We start from the raw sequence: 24847 nt of genomic DNA, 5'->3' as shown, positions 1-24847 counted from the left end.
GACGTTTGAGTCCCACTTTGATATATTAGAAATAGAATTATGGTTTGTTTAGATAACCACATGCTTACATGTTGACTTGTGTAAAAACATAACAAGTGAACCTATACAATGCTATTTGTTTAGCATTTTTGTTTAGTGCTATTTTTTCATTATGACTTTTTGGTAGTGTATGAGAAGTAAAATTGCCTTTAGTATTAGTATAAAATTAAAGACTCACACTTTCTGATTGAGAATATTTGTGTGTGATCATTCTCATACAGATTTCACAGTTGCAGTGATTTCGATCTTATGGGATTTTAAGGCAGTATTATAAGGTTGCTTAAGATTATGTTGGTATGATACCTGTTTGCCTTTCTTTGCCAGTGATTTAAGAAGCCAAACCAGCCGGGCGTGGTGGCGCACACTGTAATTCCAGTACTTGGGAGGCTGAAACAGGAGGATCTCAGGTTCGCGGCCAGCCTCAGCCTCTTAGGCCCTTTGCAACTTAGTGAGGCCCTATTTCAAAATAAAGAATAAAAAATAGGGTTCCCTCCCCAGTACCACACACAAAAAAAAGCCAAATCTTAACAGTGCATTTTATCAAATAAGCCTTATATGTTCACAGAAAATCTGTGGTTCTGATTTGTTCATCGTCACCTAGTCTACGTATAAAATATTGTAGTTGGTATTATTAGATACAGTGCAAAAGATGAGACTCCATCTCCAAAGGGTTAACAGTCCATTAAGAGAAAAGACAGGTATCATTGACTCAGGATAGACTGTGGTTGGGTACTCCTAGGACAGGCCTAGGGAGTGCTGTACGGCGTTGCTTAGGCGCTTCTTGGAGGAGACTTGAGAGTGTGTTTGTGAAAGGCGCCCTCAGCAGTGACAGCCAAGTTGGGTGTGCCAGCAAGGCACAGATGGGGAGCTGAGGGAGCGAGTGAGCCACTGCGGGTGGGAGTGAGCCACTGCGGGTGGGAGTGAGCCACTGCGGGTGGGAGTGAGCCACTGCGGGTGGGAGTGAGCCACTGCGGGTGGGAGTGAGCCACTGCGGGTGGGAGTGAGCCACTGCGGGTGGGAGTGAGCCACTGTGGGAGTGAGCCACTGCGGGTGGGAGTGAGCCACTGCGGGTGGGAGTGAGCCACTGCGGGTGGGAGTGAGCCACTGAGGGTGGGAGTGAGCCACTGCGGGAGTGAGCCACTGCGGGAGTGAGCCACTGCGGGAGTGAGCCACTGCGGGAGTGAGCCACTGTGGGAGTGAGCCACTGCGGGTGGGAGTGAGCCACTGCGGGTGGGAGTGAGCACAGGCAGCCCACCTCACCGGGAAGGGGTGCAAGGCCACTGTCTCCAGGCACCAGGAGGCGCTCAGGAAGCCTACCTTGGAGAGCGGGGTGTGAGGATGGAGTGGGCAGGAAGGACCCGAGGAGGCAGTGCTGGGGGAGTGCGAGGTGTAGAGACTGGAGGAGGCGGCGTCACCGCCAGCTCACCTCCAGGCTGGTAGAGGGGCCGGGATGCTGTGAGCTGGAGACACAGCCAGGGCCGACGGGTGGAGGGGAGGAGCTCCGTCATGCAGGCCCAGTCTCCAGAGTGCCCCTCCTGGCCTGTGGTTCTAGACCACTTCTGATTCCGCCCTCCTCAGAGCACCTCAGCCACTGCCACGGCTTAACAAGAACTTCTGTTTTTGTTGGTTTATTGGAGTGCTGGGGATTGAGCCCAGGGCACTCTCCGTGTCAGAGCTGTACCCCATTCCCTTTTATTTTGAAATGGGGTCTTGCTAAGTTACAGCTTGGCTCCTGAATCCTTCAGTCTTCCTGTCTAAGCCTTCCAAGTGGTGATACTGTAGCCAGGCTCCTGGCTTAAAATAAACCCTTTTTTTTATTGGGGGGGGGGGTGTTGCTAGGAATTTAACCCAGGAGCATTCTACCTCCAAGCTACACACCTAGCCTATTTTATTTAGAAACAGGGTCTTACTGAGTTGCTGAGGCTAGCCTTAGATTTGTTCCTGATCTCACTCAGCACAGTATAGTCCATTTCCAGCCATTTGCCTGCAGATTACATAATTTTGTTCCTTTTTAGGCCAAAACATTCCATTTTGTGCACACGACATTTTCTTGGTCCGCTCCTTTGTTGACAGACACCTCGGCTGACTCTGGGCTTGACTGTTGTGAGTGTGGGCTATCACCATGAGTCCGCGTGTGTCACTGGCGCAGTCTGACCTGCACTGTACTGAGCAGCGGTGCGGCGGACTCGCATGGTGGTGCTGTCCTAAGAGGAACCTCCACGCTGCCCTCCATAGCGATCATAACTCACAGTCCACCTGAGTGTGGAAGGGTTTCTAGTTTTCTACTACTTTCTGTTTCTCATAGTCATTTAAGAGCCTGATGCCTTGAACTCGCACTCTGGAAATATTTCCAGGTAAAATAGCAGTGCTCTGAGAAGCCCAGCACACCCTCAGGGAACAGACCTCAAGTGAAGCGCTCAGCCAGGCAGAGCGGGGCGCTTGCAGAGTCCGGCTCAAGGCTGTCTGCTTTGAACGCTGGTTGGTCTACGAGCCCTTCTGATATTCCTGTTTACTCTGTCGTCACTGACCTAATGTTTCTTCCTTGTTCTACTGTGTGGCTACATGCCACACTGAGGAGGGCGTTAGATTTTTCTAGGAATTCTTTCACAGTGGACTTGGAATCTGTGATCCTCGGGGCCTGGCAGCGGAAGCCCTTGCAGAGAGCCACGGGAGCACAGTGAACGCCCTGGTGAACTCACGTTCTCAGTGGTCTGAAGCAAACGCCAGATATGAGAAGAATGCAGCACACAGAGGCCATCCTCTAGTGCTTGACAAGTGGAAGCCGGCAGAAGGCTGGGGAGGCCTGGCCCTGCTGTTGATCAGCGTGCCCAGGCCGCTGGGCTGCTCTGTCCTGTGGCGTGTGGGAGGGTGAAGGCGGTCTGGTGCAGCACCTGAGGGTCAGTGCCACTGCAGCGTAGCTGCCCGTCAGCGGAGCTGGCGCGCGAGCTTCTACAGGAGAGGCTCATGACAGGTGGGCCCCTGAGCGGCACCATTGTCACTAGTACTCGTGAGAACGTGGCCTTCTGGAAGGCTGCGGAGGCCGGGTGACCGGAGCTTGTCTGTGCTGTCCTCCTTAGAGGGCAGCTCAGCTGCTTGTCATCTCATTTTTTTCATAATCTTTTTTCCCATCAGGAATGAAAGAATTTTTGTTATGAAAGAATTTTGCAGCCATGTTATGCTTCACATCTTGCTTGAAGGAAGCAACCGGATTCCATTACTCTTTCCATTAGACCCATCGTCGAGCATCCTGGCCTAGAGCGGGCAGTAGGCACGGGAGGGAGGAGAGGGGCAAGAAGCAAGCGGGAGAGTGGGGGCTGCGGGAGCGCCTCCCAGCCCTGCAGAGGGAGCAGGGCTTCAGCAGGTGCAGGCTCCCTGCCGCAGGTGGAGCTGGTTCTGAGGAGGGCAGTGCCCTGGAGGGAGGAGGCTGCCTTGGGAGAGCACAGGAGGGGAGGGGAGGCCGGCAGGGGGCGCTGTCTCGGACCTTGCTGCAGGGCTCCTGGGTGTAATCAGGTTGCTCAGTCACACTGGCCACGACTCAACTCGGCACTGTTGCCCTGTGTGCTCTTGCTCCCGCGGAGCATTTCCTCCACCTTGGGCAGATTGAGAAAGGACAACCACAGGGATCAGGAGAGCACCAGGCAGGGAGTTCAAGGGCTCGTGTCCACTGTGGTCAAGAGGGCAAGACACAAGAGGCTTGAAATGTGACTCTTGGATTGGACAGTCGTTGCTGGGAAGCCTTTTCGTCTAGGTGTGTAGCTGGGACAGGTTGCGGGGTGGAGGGCGAGTGGAGGCCGAGGAGGGAGGGAGCTGCAGCACCTTGCAGTGCGGCTCTGCTGTGAGGCCCAGTGGTGGGCTCAGCGCCCAGCCCCTGCCCTCCTGTGGGCTTGCGCTCTCGCTGTTACCTGGGCACTCTGCTGGTTTCTTAGCAGTAAGAGGAGATGGTGATGATGCATCCTGTGTGGAAGGTGAGTAGATGTGACTCTGTGAGCACCCAGGAAACAGCTGTTCATCCTGAGTCTGTTGTCAAGGGAAGACAGAAGGGGAGAAGGGTCCTGCCAAAGGGGCGGTAGTTTGTATGCTAAGGGAGAGGGTGAGGAGGGGAGGGTTAGATGACTTCAGGAGATGCTGGGCTTCCCAGCACTGTGGACAAAGTAGCCCACAGTAGACTGCCCATCCCCCTTAAGGGAGAGAACTGGGAGTGTGGAGGAGGTGAAAAGGACATAGTGAGTACTTAGGGAGCAGGAAAATAAGGAAGCACTGCAGATGGGGTTAGAGAGAGGCGACAGGGATGGCCTCCTGGTGCTACAGCGAGGTCGGAATGGAGCGCAAGGGAGTCTGGGAGCGGGCTGCTCTCCAGATAATGAAGCAGTTCAGTGCTTGTCATGGAGGCTCCCAGATCAAGCTGGAACCCTGACATCATGGAAAACCAGAAGGCGAGGAGTTGTGCCTCCATTTCAGGGACTTGCGTTTTGTGTTTCTGAAGAAGGCAGGGAGCACCCACCACGTAACCGGCACAGCTTACCTCGTTAGGAAGATGAGCAGGGAGCATTCATCTGGGTTGGGCGGCTGGGGAGAGACAGAGCAGAGTAATGAGAAGTTTTGCTTCGCCAACACTGTGTGTAACAGACTTTCTGGGTTTCTTGGTACTTGAGATTTTCCCATTATATCAAATAGTAAGTTATTTGAAAGAGATGATCTCAACAGCTGTTATATCATAAAGTTCATTTTTCTATAATTAAGGATAAAGTGAATAAAGACCTGTTTTAATAGACTCTTTGTATGTGTGTGTGGTACTGGGAATTGAATCCAGGGGCATTCTACCTCTGAGCTACACTCCCAGTCATTCGTTTATTTATTTATTGTTTTAAAACAGGGTCTCACTAAGTTCCTGAGGCTGGCCTCAAACCTGCGATCCTCCTGTCTCATCTTCCCAAGCTCTGGGATTCCAGGTGCGTACCAGGCCTGGCGTAACAGAATCTTTCATCCAGATCAGGTTAACAGTTTAGCAGACATTAAGCACCTGTAGGAATCTTTCACATGCTTCTGGTGTGCAGCCTTCTACATGGTGATTTTAGAAAAGCAATCTGAGAGCACAAAGGATGCTGAGTTGGGCCGTTACAGGTCCGTGCATATCTAATAACCATCCCTCCCTAGGTGCTCCGTGCCGTCCACTTTGGCTATTCTTCTTTTGTAGTACTTAGAATCCTTCCATTGCTGTGATTCTCTTTTTACATTTCCATTATCCCACATTCCTCTATTTTATGGTGGCTTAGATGGAAGAACCTACCTCCACCCGAACACACTAAAAACGAGCAGTGGCTCTGTGTCCCTAGATCTTTACTATTATTTTTGTTCATGGTTGCCTGACTTTCTGTGAACTTAATTTGAAATCTGTGCTTGTTTATAGTGGTGATACTGACAAGCACAGGCACTGCATAATTCCTCTGAGGTGCCTGTGATTTAGGCTTGCTGGTAAGTTTTCCTTGAGCATCATAAACTTACCGATACATAGAGTGTGTATTATTAGGCTTGCCTGGAGAGGCCCACGCACGACAGTGCGGCAGCGCTTCCTGTGGCTGGGCAGTAGTATGTGCTGGCTTCGTTGAAGATTAAAGCGGTAGGGCACTGTCTCACATATAGCTGCTGAGTGACCAAAATAACTTTCATAAATCTCTCAGGCCTTCTTCAACAAGTTGTTATTCATACCTCCCCGCACCATCTAAGAGGAGCACGTTTCCTTGACGACGGGCGTGTCATGGACAGCTCCGGCTGGCTGTGGCAGACGCGCCTGTTAGGCTCAGCACCACCTCCTCGGGGCCGTGCCGGGCTGTCTGTCAGTACTTCCCGCAGCCGGACCACAGCGCCTCGCCTGCTCCTGCAGTTATCCACTTGTCAGTAGACATTTGTGGTGCTCCCACTCTGACGGTTCTAATGCTGCCACAGCGACCATTTCTGTGCATGGATTTGCTAGAGCACCTGCTTAAATTCTTTGGGGAATATACCTAGCAGTGGGATTGCCAGGTCATGTGCCCGGTGTATGTTTACGTTTTTAAAGAGCCACGACAGTATTTTCCATAACAGCTAACCACTTTATATTTACACAGTCAATAGAGAAGTACTCCAGTTTCTCTGTATCTTTTCCAATACTTCTTTTTTTCTTTCCTTTTTTTTTAAAATTACAGCCATCCTAATGAGGTAGGTAATATACTTTATTTATTATTAAATAAAAAAATTTTTTGCAATACTGGGAATGAAACCCAGTGACATTTTACCTCTGAGCTACACCCCAGCCCTATTATTTATTCTTTATTTTGAAACAGGGTCTGTCTCACTGAGTTGCAAAGGACCTCTCTGAGTAGCTGAGGCTGGCCTCAAACTGTGATCCTCCTGTCTCAGCCTCCTGAATGCTGGGACTACAAGCGTGTACCACCATGCCCGGCTAATAATATACTTTAAAAGTAGCAACTCTAGCTGGGTACAGTGACCCACACCTGTAATCCCAGTACTTGGGGGGCTGAAACAGGAGGATTGCCTATTTGAGGAGAGCCTCAGAACTTAGCAAGGCCCTCAGCAACTTAGTGAAACCTTGCTTCAAAAATAAAATGTAAAATGTAGCTGGGGGCATATCTCGGTGGTAGAGCACCACTGGGTTCAATCCCTAATAGCACATACACACAAAAAACGTAAGGCATCTTCATTCATTTCCCCAGAAAGTAATACTATTAGAAACTGAAAAGGCCCTCTTTTCCTGGATGATTTCGTGTGGCTCCCTCCATGTGGTGATCACAATGTCTTGTTGCTGAGACAGGCCCTGGGGTCTGTGGCTCCCTTGCCTTGGTGGCTCAGGCTACACTCTGCTGCCCCGCTTCGCCCTCCTCCCAGCCACTCCGTCTCTCAAAGCATTGGGGCCATTCCTGGGTGAGCACAGGCCTCTTGGTTGTGCTCCAGGGCCAAGGCAGTACGGAGCCACGCCCTTTTCATGGCCGGCTTTCTTTTTCAGCTGCGCTTGTGTTTTGTGACATTCTCCTGTCCACCATGCGTCCTGTGAGCTCCTTGCTATTGGAACATCACTTGTTTATCTTTGCGACCCTAGGACCTAACAGGGCATCAGAAATTCTTAGGATCCTTGGGTTTTATATTTTATCCTGAGGTAGTATCTTGGCATTTTCTTCCCCACTAAGTCTTCCCCAGTTACTTACTTCCTCTCCTCCTCCTCTTGGGATGAACTGATGCTGCCTCAGAAAGCTTCCTGACATCTCCTTTCCCTTTCCTCTCAGCCCCTGGAATGTCCTATAGGTGCTATACATGGTGCTTTGGGCCTTGCAGCCACACCCACCTCTGCCCCCCTCAGCTCTCTCTTCTGCTGCTCAGCCTGTTCTCTCGCTGTCCCCCTCGCCGGGTGTGGCTCTGTAGAGGGAGGTGTGGCTGTCCACTCCGCTCCAGCACCCGGCGCCGCCTGCCACGCGGCTGCCGCCCAGCGAGATTCCGAGCGCCAGGACTGCCGTCATCTTCCACTGTAAACCTCAGTTGCTTGAGTATCAGTGCTCTGTAAATTGGTCCAATGCATAATTTTTTATTACTTTGGGCTCTTTTTTTTCTATGTGGTATTTTGTTTCTCATTTGTTCTTGATTTTATACCTGGATAATTACATAATAATGGGAAACGTATTTGAGTAAGAAGACTTTTCTTATTGGGAATAAAAGATAATTCAGTAATAAGTTTTATACATGTATATGAATAACAATGGATTTCCTAAAACCTATTTCCAGAAAAGAGAAATCTCTGAGCAGGACACAGTGGCACATCTATAATCATAGCTACTTGGGAGGCTGAGGCAGGAGGATCTCAAGTTTGAAACCAGCCTGGGCAACTTTGAGAGGCACTGTTTCAAAATAAAATTAAAAGGAGAAAGGGTGTAGCTCAGTGGTACAGTGCCCCAGGCTCAGTCCCCAGTACTGCAAAAAATAAAAAGAAAGGATAAAAGAATTTTCTACTGAATTGTGAAGATAAACATTCCTGTTGGATAAAACTTAAGAGCTGAACAATCCCTAAGTTTATATTCAAAGCAGCCTTTACATTGGAGTAGATTAAAAATAAGGGCTGTTGCCAGGCGTGGTGGCGCACGCTTGTAATCCCCGCGCTTGGGAGGCGGAGACAGGAGGATCGCGCAGGTTCGAAGCCAGCCGCACTGGCGTAAGAGACCCTGTTTCAAAAATATAAAATAGGTCTGGGAGTGTAGCCCGGAGGTAGCAGGGCTTCCAGGAACCCCAGTACCAGCAATAAAATAGGTAAATAAATAAATGGCTGGCTAGAGTTTGGGGTGGCTCCAGTTCATAAGAAATCTATACACGAAGTCAAGTGAGTTCCCAGCTCGTGGGTTCTTGACGCTGAGCGTCCCTGGCGCGACATCGTTTCAGAGCAGGTATAGCCTGCCGCAGGCTCCTAAGAGGGGGAGCCTCTACCTGTGGCACAGCCCGGGTAGCAGAGTTGCATCAAATCAGGGAACAGGAGGGCACATTCAGGTTTAGGTCCACATTTGGAACAGTCATTTTGTTCTGTTGAATACAGAGAATTTTTGAAAACATTGTTCAGGATTCAAAAAAACTCAGTTCTCTGCAACCAACAATTTATTCTGATTTAATTGTGTTTTGTCATCTGTGTGATTTTGATACTTGGTCTGAGGCCTACAGTAACCTATATTTCTACACATTTAGGAAAAGAATTCAGAGCCATTGACATTGTAAAAAAGAGACTTGTAATCTCAGCATTCAGGAGGTGAGACCAGAAGATCGCAGTTCGCAGACAGCCTCAGCTACTTAGCAAGGCCCTTCATTCGCAACAAACCCAGACTCAGCAATTTAGTGAGACCCTGTTTCCAAATAAAATATAAAATAGGTCTGAGAGTGTAGCCTGGAAGTAGAAGGCCCCTGGGTTCCATCCCCAGTACTACACACACACAGAAAAGTCATAATGTCCTTTAGATATAGCTAGTCCTAAAGAGATTACTAAAATGTAATTCTTTTTTCTTTTTCTTTTTCTCCAGTACCAGAGATGGAATTCAGGGCATTCTACCTCTCAGCTACACCCCCCAGTGCTATTTTTTATTCTTTTTTTTTTTTTTTTTTCTTTTTTTGGTGGTACTGGCGGTCGATCCCAGAGGCTTTCTACCTCCGGGCTATACTCCCTGACCTTTTTTTAATATTTTATTTGGAAACAGGGTCTCACTAAGTTGCTGAAAGCCTAAGTAGCTGAAAGCCTCACTAAGTAGCTGAGGCTGGCTTTGAACCCGTGTGATCCTCCTGTCTCAGCCTCCCAAGTGCGGGTGCGCCACCAAACCTGGCCCTATTTTTTTATTCTTAAAGGGCCTCACTAAGTAGCTGAGGCTGTCTATGAACCCAGATCCTCCTGTCTTGGCCTCCCAAATACTGGGATTGCAAGCATAAGCCACCCTGCCCAGCTGACTAAAATGTAATTCTAAATTTTAAATTTTCAAAGGATTTATCTCTTTGGAAGCTATTAATGTAATCCCTTGGTAACTATTAAGTATCCTAGGAAAAGCTAGTTATTATAGGAGTTAAAGTTTGGGGAAAATTATTTATTGTTAGGCTAGCCCTTAAAGTCTTCCTAAAAGCTGGGTCTGGTGGCACACACCTGTAATCCTAGTGCTTGGGAGGCTGACACAGGGGGATCGCAAGTTCAAGGGCAGCTGTGTCAACTTAGTGAGGCCCTCAGCAACTTGGTGAGACCGTTTCAAAATAAAAATAATAAAGAGCCCAGGGTATAGCTGAGAGGTAGAAGGCCCCTGGGTTCTATATCGAGCACCACACAGTAGATTCTAGCAATGTGGTGGTAATGTTTGTGATCCCTGTACTGGAGAGGCTGAGACAGGATTCAAAGTTTGAGCAACGTAGTGAGATCCCCAGCAACTTAGCAAAACTCTTCAAAGAATTTTTAAAAAGCCAGGTGTGGCCATGCGCGGTGGGCACGCTCGTCATCCCCGCGCTTGGGAGGCAGAGACAGGAGGATCGCGCAGGTTCGAAGCCAGCCACGCCCGCTGGCTTAAGGAGACCCTGTTTCCAAATTTAAAAAATGTAAACATAGGTCTGGGAGTGTAGCCCAGAGGTAGAAGGACTTCCAGGAACCCCAGTACTACCAAAAAAAAAAAAAAAAAAAGCCAGGCGTGGTGGCCCACACTTGTAATCCCAGGTCTTGGGAGGCTAAGACAGGATGATCACGAATTTGAGGGCAGCCTCAGCAAGTAGTGAGACTTTCATCAACCTAGTGAGATCCTGTTTCAAAAATAAAGCGGGGCATGGTGGTGCACGCTTATAATCCCCGCGCTTGGGAGGTGGAGACAGGAGGATCCCGCAGGTTTGAAGCCAGCCACCTTGGCTTAAGAGACCCTGTTTCCAAATAAAAATATAAAATAGGTTTGAGAGTGTAGCCTGGAGGTAGAAGGGTTTCCAGGAACCCCAGTACCACCAAAATAAATAAGTAAGCAAATAAAAAAACTAAATAAAAAATAAAAATAGGACTGGGGATATAGCTCAGAGGTAGAATGCATCTGGGTTTAATTCACAGTACCACACACACACACAAAATAAATAAACAAAACAAGGCCGGGTGTAGTTCCAGGTGTAGTTCAGAGGAAGAATGCCCCTGGATTTAATTCCCAGTACTGTTCCCCAATACTTCCATAAATAATTTGGTACTCTTGATATATACATGTGAAAAGTCCCCAGAATGTTTTCCCAAGAGAGTAGTTGCTGAACTTGTTCCAGTGTTACCCAAGCCTGCCCCCCAACTTTCCAGAGCAATTGTGCTGATTTATACTGTTACCAACAAGGGTCGCCCCTTGTCAAAACTTGGTATTAACCAACTTTGTAATTTAATCTGATTTATCGGATGTAAAATGGTATCCCACTGGGGGGTTAATTTGCATTTTCCTAATCTCCAAGATGATTGAACATCTTTGTGTATGTATTTTTTGTTTTGTTTTGTTTTGGTGGTACTGGGGTTCCTGGAAACCCTTCTACCTCTGGCTACAATCCCAGACCTATTTTATATTTTTATTTGGAAACAGGGTTTCTTAAGCCAGGGGGGCTGGCTTCAAATCTTCGGGATCCTCCTGACTCCACCTCCCAAGCTCCTGCACCACCAGGCCTGGCTGAGTATGTGTTTTTATTAGCCATTTGTTTTCCTTCATTTGCAAAATTCCTGTTCATTTCTTTTGTCCACTTTTCCTACTGAGTTGACGTTTTCTTACTGACTCATAGGAGTTCTTTGTTTATTCTGAATACCAATCCTTTGTTGTTTGCATGGATTGCAAATGCTTTCTCGTTTACATTCATTTATGTGACCCTTTAATGAACAGAGCCTTTTTTTTTTTTGTAATGAGGATAGAACCCAGGGGCATTCTACCTCTGAACTACACCCCCATCCCTATTTTTTATTCTTTATTTTGAAACAGGGTCTCACTGAATTTCAAAGGGCCTCACTAAGTAGCTGAGGTTGTCCCAGAACTGCACTCCTCCTGCCTCAGCCTCCCAAATGCTGGGATTACAAGGGTGCACAACCACGCCCGACCAGAGCTTTTAATATTAAAGCAGTTATTTGTCTTCATTTTCCCTCTTTTGGTATTTTTTTACAGCTCAATTTCACTTTTTCCAAGTTATCTAATTGCCCTTTTGTTGGGAATTCCACCCTTCCTCAGGGACATGTTCTGTTTGTCACTTGTGCCCTCTGGCCTGCGTGTCCGCGTTCCTAGGTGTGTGGCTCTCTGGCTCTGCTTTCACTCCGTTGTCCCTGTAACGACAGTATCTTCATCCCAGTGGCTTGATTGTACACGTCTGTCCACCTGTTCAAGAACATCTGGGCCCTTGGCCCTTCTATTTAAATTGTAGAGTCAGCTTGTAAAGTTCTATTCTACCCGAAAAGAAAATGCGGAACTCGGGAAGACCTTGATACTCAATTGTCCTGAACCCACACATGAGTTTGAGAAGAGCTGGTGTGTTTACAGTGTTGAACCTTCCAGTAACAGCACTCGGGTTTTTTATATTTATGTCTATTTAAATGTTTTAAAATAAAGCTTTATAATTTTCTGCCTACATTTTGTATTTTGATAGGTTCCCAGGACTTTATATCTTATGTTATATATGAAATTTAATTTTTTCTTGCTTGGCATATACACAGTCACTTTAAAAGTAGGTTTTGTGTCCTGCATGTAGCCTTATTAGATTCTTAGTCTAATAACAGATTATTAGATTTCTTAGAATAGTCTATATATGGAATCCTCTGAGAAGAATGATGGTTTTTTCTTTTTTCCAACTCATGCATTTTCTTCTCTTGTTTTTTTTTATTTTTAATTAATTAATTAATTTATTTATTTATTTACTTATTTTTTGGTGGTACTGGGGTCCCTGGAAACTCTTCTACCTCCGGTCTACACTCCCAGACCTATTTTTAAACTTTTTTATTTGGAAACAGGGTCTCTTGGAACCTGCGCCATCCTCCTGTCTCTGCCTCTCAAGCACGGGGATTACAAGTGTGTGCCACTAAGCCCGGCTGTTCTTCCCGTGTTTTGCTAATTAGTCCACCCAGCATGGTAGGCAGAGTGGTAGCTGGCATCCTTATTTGTTCTTAATCTTAAATGGAGTGCTTTTAGCATTTCTCCATTAACTATTACATTGATTAATAGGCTTTATGAAGTCAAGCAAGTTGCTGTTTCTGTGCCTACAGTTTTTGTTATAAATGGACATTAAATTTATGTGTTTTTCTGTGTCCTTTGTGATGACTATGTAATTCTACCCCTTGGTCTGCCTCCTACTCTCCCCATCCCCATCAATGAACTTGGCGAATCTTGTCAATTTATTTCTTAAATCTCAAAGCAACCTTGTATCCCTAGAACAGAGCCACTTTAGCTGTGATACATGAATCTCTGTAGATCATGTTTGCTGTTGTTATTAGAGATCTTTCTGTCTGTGAAGGAGCCTAGCTTCCCCACGTGGTCAGGTTGTGCTCTCGAGGCCTGCTGACCTCCCTAAGTGACTAAATGTTTTCTGTGTGTGGCGGTGTTACTGCTCTCTAGAAACTTTGTGAAATATGTGGATCATTTGTGCCTCAAATTTTTGGAAGCACCCTTAAGTAAAATTCTCCAGGCTTTGTATTCTCTTTTTGGGAAGACTTACCTACTAATTGATTATCCCTAAATTATTTACCTGCCCTTCCTCTCATTTTCTTCTTTCATCTTTTCAGAAATTTGTAATTTGTATGATCCTTTTGAAAGAACCAAGATGATATTTTTCTGCTGTGTTTTTCCCATTTCATTAATTATGGCCATACCTTTATTATTACTTTTTCTCTATTTTCTTTGAATTATTATTTTTTAATCAGTGCTCTGATCTTTCTTTTTTCCTACAAGATTTTTTTTTATTGGTGCACTATAGTCTGACACATCATAATTGGATCATATTGACAATGGCATACATTCACACAGGGCTTGGTGCCCTCCCCTCCCCCGCTTCCCCTCCTCCCAACACTGAGTGTTCAGATTAGCCATGCTACATTCACACTTATGCACATATTCGGATGTAGCTCCTCCATTAATCAATCTCAGCCTTCTTCCTCTCCTACCCTTCCTTTCTAGTTTTGCTGAGGTTTCCCCTCTATTATCTGGAGTCCCTCTGGTATCCCCAATGCTCCCTAGTTTGGACGTATTAGAGAAAACATATGTCCTGCCGGAGCCAGCCAGCAAAAGTACAGGTTCCACCCGAAGAGAGGAGTGAGGATGAAAAGAATTCAATTCTAAGAATTTGATTCAAAGAATATTTAATTCTATCATGGAAGGATCGCCAGGACACTCCCAGGTCAAAATCTCTACTGACCGATCCCGGGTTTATCACTCTCGTCTTATTTATACAGCTCCAGATCAATCAACCCTCCTGCCATCACCACCTGTGCGCATAATGGTCAAGTCAATCAAGTCCACCTGAGCTTCTCTCAGACCTTGAACTTTCCATGACCCCAAACCTTATTGGCTCTGGGCAAAGAATAGTCCAGAAGTATTATTTTAGGGGAAAACCTTAATGGCTCCCCACAATGTCCCTTCTCTTTCTGTACTTGGCTGATCTCACTTAACATAATGTTCTTTAGGTCTTTCCATCTTCTTGAGAATGACACAATTTTGTTCTTCTTTATAGCTGAGTAGAATTCCATTGTGTGTATTTCCCATAATTTTGCAATCCATTCATCTGTTGATGGAGACCTAGGTTGGTTACATATTTTGGCTATTAGGAATTACGCTGCTCTGAACATGGGCATGCATATGTTACTGTAGTTTTCTGATTTTAACCCCTTTGGAAAAATACCCAGGAGTGGTAGAGCTGGATCATATGGTGGATCTATTCCCAGTTTTCTAAGGAATCTCCACACCGATCTCCATAGCTGCTGAACTAATTTGCACTCCCACCAACAGTGTAAAAGAGTTTCTATTTCCCCACATCCTCACCAGCATTTGTTGTTATTTGACTTCTTTACGCCTGCCACTCTGATTGAGGTGACATGGAATTCCTGTGTAGTTTTGATTTGCATCTCGCTGACGGCTAATGATGTAGAACATCTTTTCATGTATCTATTGGCCATTCGTATCTCTTCTTTTGTGAAGTGTCTATTCAGTTCAGTTGCCCATTTCTTGATTGGGTTGTTTGTTTTGCTAGTGTAGAGTCTTTTGAGCTCTTTGTATATTCTGGATATTAGCCTCTATCTGAGTGGTGGCTGGTGAAGATCTTCTCCCATTCTGTAGGCTTCCTCTCTAGGTTCTTGCTGGTCTCCTTTGATGAGCAGACACTCTTTAGTTTGATGCCATCCCACTGTTAATTCTTGCTTTAATTTCCTGTGCTTTGGAGGTCTTGTTGAGAAAGTTAGTGCCTGTGCCTATATGTTGGAGTGTTGAGCCTATGGCCTCTTCTAACAGCTCCACAGTCTCTGGTCTGATTTCCAAGTCTTTGATCCATCTTGAGTTGATTCCTGTGCATGGTGAGAGGTAAGGTCTAGTTCCCTCTTTATCTTCTCTTTACCATCTGACAGTAACTAAATTACCCCACCCTTGGATTTCTGAGACACCAGTCTTGAAGTTTTCCTCTATTTTCCTAACTGCTGCTTCTCTCGCTCTTTGTCTGTATATCTTCAAATGTTGGTGTCTCCTGTCTTTAACCTACATTTTTTCTGTACCCATACTTATTCTTTTTTTCCCCCTTTTTTTTTGGGGGGGGGTGTCTGGGGATGGAACCCAGGGGCATTCGACCTCCAAGCTATACCTCCTGCCATATTTTTTAATTTTTATTCGGAAACCGGGTCTCACTGCGTTGAAGAGGACCTCACTAAGTAGCTGAGGCTGTCTGCGAACCGCAATCCTCTTGTCTCAGCCTCCTGAATGCTGGAATTACAAGTGTGCGCCACCACACCTGGGTTCCCATACTTATTCTTAATTGATGGATATTTTTGTTCTGTCTTAGATGTTTCTGATCCGTCCATCCGTCTTATCCAGTGATGGGTGTTGATGCAGGCCTCTCGCATGCTAGGCAAGCACTCTACCACTGAGTTACACCTTAGTCCAGCTGTGCATCTTGAGCAACTAAGATTCCTCCAGACTTTGAATGCCAGATCACTGAGGTTCAGCTTCGTATGCTGTCCTGGTGACAAACACCTAGAGCCAGTACACAGGCCTGTTGTTTCTGCATGCCTCTGGACCACTTCTCTTGGTGCTTTTTCCTGGTTTCCCGATCTCCAACTGAGCCAGTGCCTTGATTCCTTGCTCTCGTAAGCGCAGGAGCCTTCGTGTGCCTTGGCTTTGGCTTCCATCGTCCATCTGCTCCCTCCCGCCAGACTCAAGTCCAGCTGAGGTGGGTGTGCATCAGCCTAATTTTACAGGAATTATTTATGCCAGTATCTGCTTTCTTCCACTCTCACCTCACAGTGGAGCCCCAACATATTATCCAAAGAATTGTCTGCCTTTGCATCTTAAATCTCTATTATTTATCAAAGCTATCACAGGTTACTCTTACCTTAGTACCTTTGAATGAACTCCATGAGAATGAAATACTTGTCTTGTATTCTTTTACAAGCTGGTCAGTCAGTTATGGCCACAGAAAGGGGCACAGTAAGCCACGCATGGTGACTCATGTCTGTGATCCCAATTCTGTGAAGGCTGAGGACAGGAGAATCACAGCTTCAAGGACAGCCTCTGCACGTAGGAAGATTCACAGCAACCTAGTGCCTCTGGGTTCAATCCCCAGCACCACAAAAAAAAAAGAGGAGGCAGACATGGTAAAGGTTCAAGAAAAACACAGTTTATTAGCTCCGCAGTCCTAGAGATATAGGAGGCATCATTCCACGTCGGCCCCCATAAGAAAGCCACCAAGATTGTCAGGAGTCAGGAAACAGAAGAGAGGGGAAAGCGTTAGGTCACTGCCTTTATTGGGTTTGGTGGTCAGGGTGCACTCTGTAGGATTAGCTAGTTTGAATAATTTTGGAGGACTTGGATCTATGAGGTGGTCTCTGGTTGCCTGGTTCCTGGTCCTGGGATGATGGGAAGGAGGGCTATTGCCTCCAGAGTCTGACAGAAGAGAGGTGACTCTGGATTGGTTAGTTCGCATATCAAAGACATCACCCTGGCTGGGCCCTGTGTTGTCTCAAAAAATTGACCAAGCCTAGGAGGGATAGTTTCTCCTCTGCTAGAAATATTTTTAAAGATGTTAAAACATCATAATATGTTTAAAATTTTAAATATTTACAGCACAAATACCATACCTCATCTCATCTCCTCTAGAGGCAGAGCCATAGCACGTCAATAGTATTAAGTGCTGGTAGTTAGCAGTGGTCTAGCACAGACCATTGGACCAGGGGTACCAGAGGTCAGCCTCGTTTAGTGCTTTGTGACATATAAGGAACTGGAAAGAGGAATTGGTGTGTAGGATTTTGATGGACTCCGTGAGAATAAAATACTTGGTTCTGGAAGACATCCTATTGATAATGTGTTAATCTCCAAGTGCTAATCTCTGTTTGAATTATGATAGATGAACATGCCCGTGGTGTAGAGTCTTAAAATTCTCACATATGTAGTAATTTTCTACATAGAGATACAGGCAGCAATTAACAACAGAACACAGTACTCTGTGTGGCTTATGGAAGTGACCATTTCATACTAGTTTCTAGCACTCGACACAAGTATGTACTCTTAATTTCATTAACTGTAAATGTCTACGTGGTCCTATAACTTCCTATTCTTAAGAGACTTAGGGGGGGAAAAACAAAAGAAATTTATCTCCATCAGTTTTTAAGGAAGCAAAACATATACACACCTCTTTTTTTATAATTACCGCAAGGAGACCTCAAGTAGTCCTTTGGAGTCAGGTGACATACCTAAGAAATTAGGTATGTAATGGCAAAACTTAGCACTCTTTTAGAAATGATGCTTTAAGGTTCTTTTATTCCCCTAACTGGCCTGATTTGGGTGTGCTCACACACAAGTGTGAGTGGGAAGGTGCTAGGAATGGCAGGCAGTGTAGGACTACATCCCTGCTTCTAGAAGATGCTTATAGGTTCCTGTGGCCCGCTGTATTTTATCCAGTACTTTGGCTTTTTCTAAATAATAACTGGGTATAGTAATTAAAAGACAGTGTGTGACCCCTTAGAAACATTTCTGGGTGTTAGGGCCGGGAGCCATGGCGTTCCTTGCGTCAGTGCTGCCCTACATGAAGGCGAGCCTGGGTGAGCAGAGCACCGTGTGGCGCAACGCGACGCGGCCCTCCGGAGGAGAAACCACAGCGTGGCCCTTGCTAACGAGGCACAAGTGGCAGTCTGAGTGGGAGTGTGTCTTGGGGTGAAGAAATGGGGTGGCTGTTTTGTTTTTCATGTGCTTATCAGATAAAGAGGCGTGTTTGCCACCAGATGGCCAGCCACTGAAGTCCATGGTAACCTCACTCTTGGCAAAGTCAGTGATCGCTTGTCTAAGCCAGATACTGGGTGGGGTGGGCAGAGGGGAGCTTTGGGGACTCTGTCTTCCACCTTTATAAAATGATCTAACACTATTTTAGGATTGTACTTCATTGTTTACATTTTTGTTTTTTAGTGCTATGTATTTGTCCTGCAGTGAGTCCCACCTTTTAAAGAGAACCCATTTTACTCTATCTACTTTCTTTTGGATCCCTTCTCCTTGCAGGTGCTTAGGAAAGTGCTTATGCAAAGTAGGTTCCTAATGAACATGGATACTGAGGTCTAATACCTTATTTCATTTGTGTTTCTTTCCTTTAATTGCCATAAACATTTTTGCTTGCCTTCCAGGCACACAAACCAATGGTCTGGACTTTGAGAAGCAGCCTGTGCCTGCTGGAGGAGCAATCTCAGCAGCCCAGGCCCAGGCTCTCCTTGGACATCTCCATCAGGTAGGATGTTCTGTCCAGCCGTAAGTGAGAATAAACCTGGAGACACAGAATGCGGGGGCTGGGGAAGCTTTCTCAGAACTCAAGCCTAGTGCTAATCATACCTCACTGTATCATTCTGAATGTTAGTGTGGACTCCCTTGACCCATGACTCGCTGAGTGGGATGTCTGGACACCAGGTCCCTGTCCATGCGTGGGACATGAGCATGAGTCTGGTGGCCAAGGAGGAGAAAATAACCGGCTTCCAGAGTGGCTCAGCTGCCATGGCTGGCCTGTGCACAGGGCTCCGACTGGGCAAGCTCACGCCTTTCCTGAGGCAGCTTCATACCATGTCGATGTGCAGCGACTCGGCTTTTGTGACACTGTGAGCCCCTGTTAGAGGTTCAACAACCTGCCTTGACTTCATCACTCCGACACCAAGTGATTTTTCCCCACGACTCTAAAACAGACCATGGGTTCTCTTCATCCATGTTTTAACTATAACATAGAGGGAAAGAGAACACAAACAAACACTGGCTGCCAGGCGTTTGGGGATATGGGACCTGTCTGAAATTAGGAAGCAAGCAGTGGAAACAGCGGGGAGACGGGGTGTCAGAGCGTCTCCGCCCCGGCTCTGTCCCTGTTTGTTACGTGTTAGGGCAACACCGCACACTCGCGGTCTCTGCTTCACCTAAAACCTATAGCTCATTTAATGCTCAAACACATTGACTGTGGCCTCTAGATTGCAATCCCCCTGTCTCTGCCTCCAGGGACTGGGATCCTGGGCACGGGCCACGCACAGGGCTGCTTGCTGTTGTTGGTCTCCCACTGCACCCAACTTATCACTTAAACTTTATCCTCCGTGTCTAGATGTAGGAAAAGCAGCACATAGACGTTTGACACTTTGCAGTTTTAGGAATTCATCTTGGGATGTATTATCTGTGCAGAAGAGTGGGGCAAATGTATTTTTGAAAGAAACTTCTATATACAATTCTAAATTAAATATTAAGGTGAACTAATACCTGAAATTAATTTAAGAATATATTTTAATGTAATCTAGAAAAATATATATGTCATGTTTCTTTCCTTCTAAGAACATATTCAAACAGCAACTTTTCCGGGGAATTTTGGTGTTAGCGTCCTGTCACCGTGACAGAATGCCGGGAGCATTGACGCAGAGGAGCAGAGATATATTTTGGCCCCGAGGGCTTCAGAGGTCTAGTCCATGGGCAGGCACATGACCCCTCAGTGTGGCCCGCGGTGAACATCGGCGAGGGGCGTGTGTGGTGGAGCAGAGCTGCCCCTTCATGGCAGCCAAGACACAGAGCAAGGAAGGGTTCCGGGCCGCAGTGTCCTCCTCAGGGGTCGGCCCACACTCTGACGTCCTTCCCCTAGGCCCCACACCACCTCCCAGTACTGCCATCAGCTGGTACCAAGCCTTTCAACACAGCAACTTTGATTCAGACTATAAAGTGATCTAAATGTACAATAATCCCTGAAGGCACATAGATGGTATGCACTCTTCTCCCTACTGGGTCCAAATTTCAAGATGATTGCAACTTCTCACCAGCTCTAAGACCCACAGGTCTAGCCACCAATTGCTGGAATTGTAGACCCTTCAATGCCAATCAACCAAGGAACTGAAAACCAAAATATTTTATCTGAAACCTTGCACTTTTAAATCCCCATCAAGAGAAAAGTCCCTGCATATAAGCATCCACCTTATGATGAGATGCATGACTAACATACAGTGTGCTACTTCCCTGTTTCCAGTCCACTCACGTACTGACCAGCGAGCACACTGAGCCTTTCCTCGCCACGGTTATATGTCATGTGCGGACACAAAATAGGTTGCTCTAGGTTTTCTGCCCCGTACTATAAGCTTCATGAAGACAGAAACCTTTCCTTGTTTACCCATATCCCCAGCATTTACCAAAGAGCCCAAAATATAATCAGTAAAAGAGTAGCTGAGTGAATGGCAGAGTATGTGAAAATATAAAGAAAGAAAAGCTGAACCTGTACAGTCGAAGACACTGGTGGGTGGTGAGTGGTTTTTGAGCTGTTTAGAGGGATGTTAGAAACTAGCTAAATGGGGTGCTTAAATGGGCAATGTATTATTTTTTAACTTTCTGTTCTGAAAACTTTAAAATCTACAAAGGAATTAAGAGTAATAGAAGAGGGTCCTTCTGAAGTCAGTGGTTGCTCCTGTATTACTATATTTAATTTCTCCATGTATATATGCCACATATAAAACATTAATTTTTCCTGAATTATTTGAAAGTAAATTGCAGACATGGCTATTTACTTATAAACACTTAAGCATACTTTTCTTAAAAACAACATTCTCGCCAGATGCAGTGGTGCACGCATGTAATCCTAGCATTCAGGAGGCTGAGACAGGAGGATTGCGGTGCTAAATTTCAAATGCAGAAATTTAGTTATATAAGTGAGATAATTTTGTAATGTATGGTCACTACTTAGATATTTTCTGTCTGTAGTCCAGTTTGTGCCTTGTATTTAGTTGTCATGTCTGTTCAGTCTTCTTGAATCAAAATACCTCCTTGGCCATCTTTCTCTTTCGTGGGATACTGACATCTTTGAAGAGTAAGTAGAGGCCAACTGTTCTATAGAATTCTCAATTCGGGTCTGGCTGTGCCCTCATATTAGTTTTAAGTTAATTGGTTTTGTTAGAAACATTATATCCAAAGGCATATGATATTACCTTTTCTCATGACTGTGATATTACTTGATCATTTGGTTAAGGTAGTGTCAATTTGTCTAATGTAAAAGTAGGGTTTTTTTTTGTGTGTGTGACTAGTAATCTGTGAAGTGATTCTCTGTTAGGGGGTGGGGATGGATTACTGGGGTGTAAACTCAGGAGCATTCTACCGCCACGCTACACTCCAGCCCTGTTTTATTTTTTATTTTAAAGCGGGTCTCACTAAATTGTGGAGAGCCTCACTAAGTTGCTGAGGCTGGCTGCAAACCTGCAATTCTCTTGTCTCAGCCTTTCAGGTACTGGGATTACAGGACTGAGCCACCATGCCGGGCTTGTGGAGTGACTCTTTAAGTCTGTGTAACTATCCTGTTCTCCAAAAGTCTTTTATCCAGGAGCATCACGATTCAAATAAGGTCACGTGGAACCTTATCTCCTCTAAATCCTTGTGTCTGGAAGTCTTTTTGCTGACGCGTTGGCTGCTGCCTTCTTGGTCTGGAGGTCTTGGGCACTTATCTCTTCAGATAGGATTCTCCATTGCACCATCTCTAAAATGTCTTCCACAAAATCTCTGGGGGATTGTTGGTTTTGTTTGCTTTGGGAGAGGTCTCTCATATACTAGTATCCATTTCAGCTAAAGGACACACTAGAGCAATCAGTTAATTTTAGTGCTTAACTCTCCTGAGCTCCATGCCAACACTTAAATGTAACCTAAGGAAATCTTGATGCTCTGTGATATACCCACAGTGGCGCTCGTTATCTTCGCTGTTGATGACACTTCGGTTTCCAGCATCTCAGATCTAAGCCCTGGAGGAATTCTTAACTCTCCTTGTTCACGTACCTTCAGCCAGTCGTCAGACTCCTCATATGCCACCTAGTGATACCGTCTCCGTTTCCTGCTTCTGTTCCCACTGCCACCGTGCTGGTTTAGACACGCATTTATCCTCTCCTTGTTGGTAGCCTCTTCCGCCCTTCTCAGTCTTTCTTTGTTTCAGGACACGAGTGTTTCCGAAGCATACCAACCAGTTACCCTGTAGTGTTAGTAGGTTTGGGCTCACCAGGACTCTGCCATGATCAGACTCAGGCTGTGCGCTTCCCGTGGGGTGCAGCCCAGCGGCGTTTTCTCTCTGTTTCGTGGGTCACTGTCCCACAGGCTTCCCCCTCCAGAAAGTTGCTATTTTGCCCTTCGTAGTTGGTGTCTGTGGAGAAACAATTGAGTATATGAATTTCCTGTTACTCCTTAAATTTCGCCCATTGGTTAGATCTTCCATCGATGACACTGGCCTGCATCAGTGTTCCAGTGCTTGCCAAATACGGGCTTTCTAATTCCTTGTGCATCCTTATTTCATCATAACCCTGATTTGCACTTTCTAAATGTATGAGGTATAAATATTATGACAGACGTTCTTGTGTGATTTACAGGGCAGATCATTTTAGCTGGGAGTTCTAAGTTCTGACTGTAAATGTTTTAAGGACCTACCTGTGTAGGTGTATATATGTGTAAGACTTTTACTGTGGTGCAGATGTGGAGATTTTTAAAGTGAGAATAATAATGTTTGTAGGTGGCTTGTTTTTGTGTGTTCTTCAACTCGATAGGAAGGTGAAGTGAGTTTTTAGAGTCTCAACACCCCTCGAGTGCAAGCAGGAGATTAAATAAGGAGAACCCAGAACAGATGTGCAGTACCTGATGGTGCTCACTGAGGGAGGGAGAGTGGGACTCGGGCACACCCCTGCAGTTCTAGCCCAGGGAGAGAAACCTCTGTATTTTCAGTTCTAGCTCAGGGACGTTCATTTAGTACTGATTCTTGAACTACTGTTGCCAACCTCTAGTAATGAATCCCAACAGCACCCAATGAGAACTGCCCTGCTTACTGTCCTTACAGGTCCAGCTCGCTGGGACAAGTTTACAGGCTGCTGCTCAGTCTCTAAGTGTACAGGTGAGCTGGGACGTGCGGTTATGAGGCTGTTTTTCTAGTTATTTCACAGTGTTCTATAATGAGCACATAATTTTTAATAGGAAACAGTATTACTATTTATTTTCATATATTTTTATTGTTTAATCTTATAAGACCCAAATGATAATTATTGCCATTAATGAAAATCAATTCTATATTCTGCTGCTGTGCATGAGCCAGAGGTGGACAAGAAAGGTCTACTTTCGAAGTTTTCATGTGCACAAGCGTTTCTAAGTTACACAGTTGCTACACCTACCTAAACACAAAGCCAAACGGCCTCTTAAAGGCCTTTCCTCCCCATGTCTCAGGGGAGCGTTACAGTGTGGAGCAAAGAACACGGACAGGGACACGGGGCCTCGGCTTTGCGTTCTCCTCCTGCCAGCGACTGGCTGTGTGGCCTCCCGCCAGGCCCTGAACTTCCTGGGGCTCAGTGTTTCTTGTCTCTAAATGTGAATATTTACAAGACTGCCAGCGTTCCTCTCTGCTCTAAAATGTTAATGCTTCTAAGAACCACAATTTATAGACGTTGGTGGGTAGATAGTCACAAAATTAAAACAAATCTTAAGCTTGGCTGTTCTGCTCCTGGGAGCCTTCCTATGACAGAGCGTGCCAAGTTCAAGTACTGTGCATCTCTTCATACCAGGCAACCCGCTGCTTCCTTTCATTATAGTGTTTAGGTAACTAGCAGTCAAGAGGGAAAACAGTATTCTGGAAGATTAATTTCAGTGTTGCTAATGACTGAAGACCTTGGCTTGAACGTTCCATGGAACCCAGTGGAATATGGACCTAGGAACACATGGAAACAAGGAGAGGAAAGAAAAGGAGATAATGTGATCTTCTTTTCTGAGCGAGAAGAGGCGGAAAATTGCCTTGGTTGCCATGGTAAACTTTCATCCCTTGGAGAGATGTTGGCAAACAGGCTGTATCTCCAGTGCAGAATGTTTACAGTCCTGCACTGCAATTATCTCTCAGTGACTGGCAGAATTAATCAGAGCTTTTATGTTAATTAGCCTTGCTGCAGTCCCCAAAACAGGTGGTGGGAAATATGCAAATCTATGCAGAATTTTAATGCTCTACAGAGCCAGTTTTAATTACCATAAAATTTCCTCTGCACGCGCCTACCCAGAGTGTGCTCCGTCTCTTGACTGCAGCGCCTTCCCTTAGGCTTGTGCTGCTCGATGGAAGAAGCTCGGTTCAGCTCGTTAAGCTAGTAGGCAGCAAGTTCAGTGGGCCAAGCAGTCGCCCTCAAAGATGGTAATGAAGATAATTTCAAACTGACCAGAACCAAGTATGTAAAGCCAGGAGGAGGCAGGCTCAGAAGAAAGGAAACAGGGAAGTCAGAAAACTCACGACTGAACAGCCCATGTTTTAGATGGGTCTTACGCTGCTACGTACATTTCTTATCTTCAACTGTTTGAAATCTTTTGTTTCCTTCCCCACCTCAGTCTAAATCTAATGAAGAATCTGGGGATTCCCAGCAGCCCAGCCAGCCTTCCCAGCAGCCTTCAGTGCAGGCAGCCATCCCCCAGACCCAGCTGATGCTGGCCGGAGGGCAGATCACGGGGGTAAGTGTGCACGGAGAGCATTGTAGTTAGCTGCCATTGCAGGTACTGACTAGAACTGTCCACCGCAGGTGGCGGGTAACGTGGCTTTTCATGTCTGTAAGGCGCTTCCTGCACAGAAGATAGCTCTGGAAAAGAAAGGATCTCTGTCATAGTTT

The 24847-nt window shown here is 45.9% G+C and overlaps 1 protein-coding gene across 5 annotated transcripts in view; it reads left to right on the top strand.

Annotated features, from left to right (window-relative positions):
• Nucleotides 1-24847, top strand: part of POU2F1 (POU class 2 homeobox 1) — a gene marked incomplete at both ends in the record, with an annotated part of 127493 nt that overhangs the window by 73747 nt on the left and 28899 nt on the right. For all 5 annotated transcript variants that reach the window (XM_080699018.1, XM_080699017.1, XM_080699016.1 and 2 more), the window contains 3 exons: nt 18380-18480; nt 23056-23109; nt 24573-24692. In XM_080699018.1, coding sequence (XP_080555144.1) covers nt 18380-18480; nt 23056-23109; nt 24573-24692 — 275 coding nt within the window. The remainder of the gene's footprint in view (nt 1-18379; nt 18481-23055; nt 23110-24572; nt 24693-24847) is intronic.

Source organism: Muscardinus avellanarius (assembly GCF_963383645.1).
Source record: "Muscardinus avellanarius genome assembly, chromosome: 7".
Taxonomy (NCBI): Eukaryota; Metazoa; Chordata; class Mammalia; order Rodentia; family Gliridae; genus Muscardinus; species Muscardinus avellanarius.
This window is presented reverse-complemented; position numbering and strand designations above follow the sequence as displayed.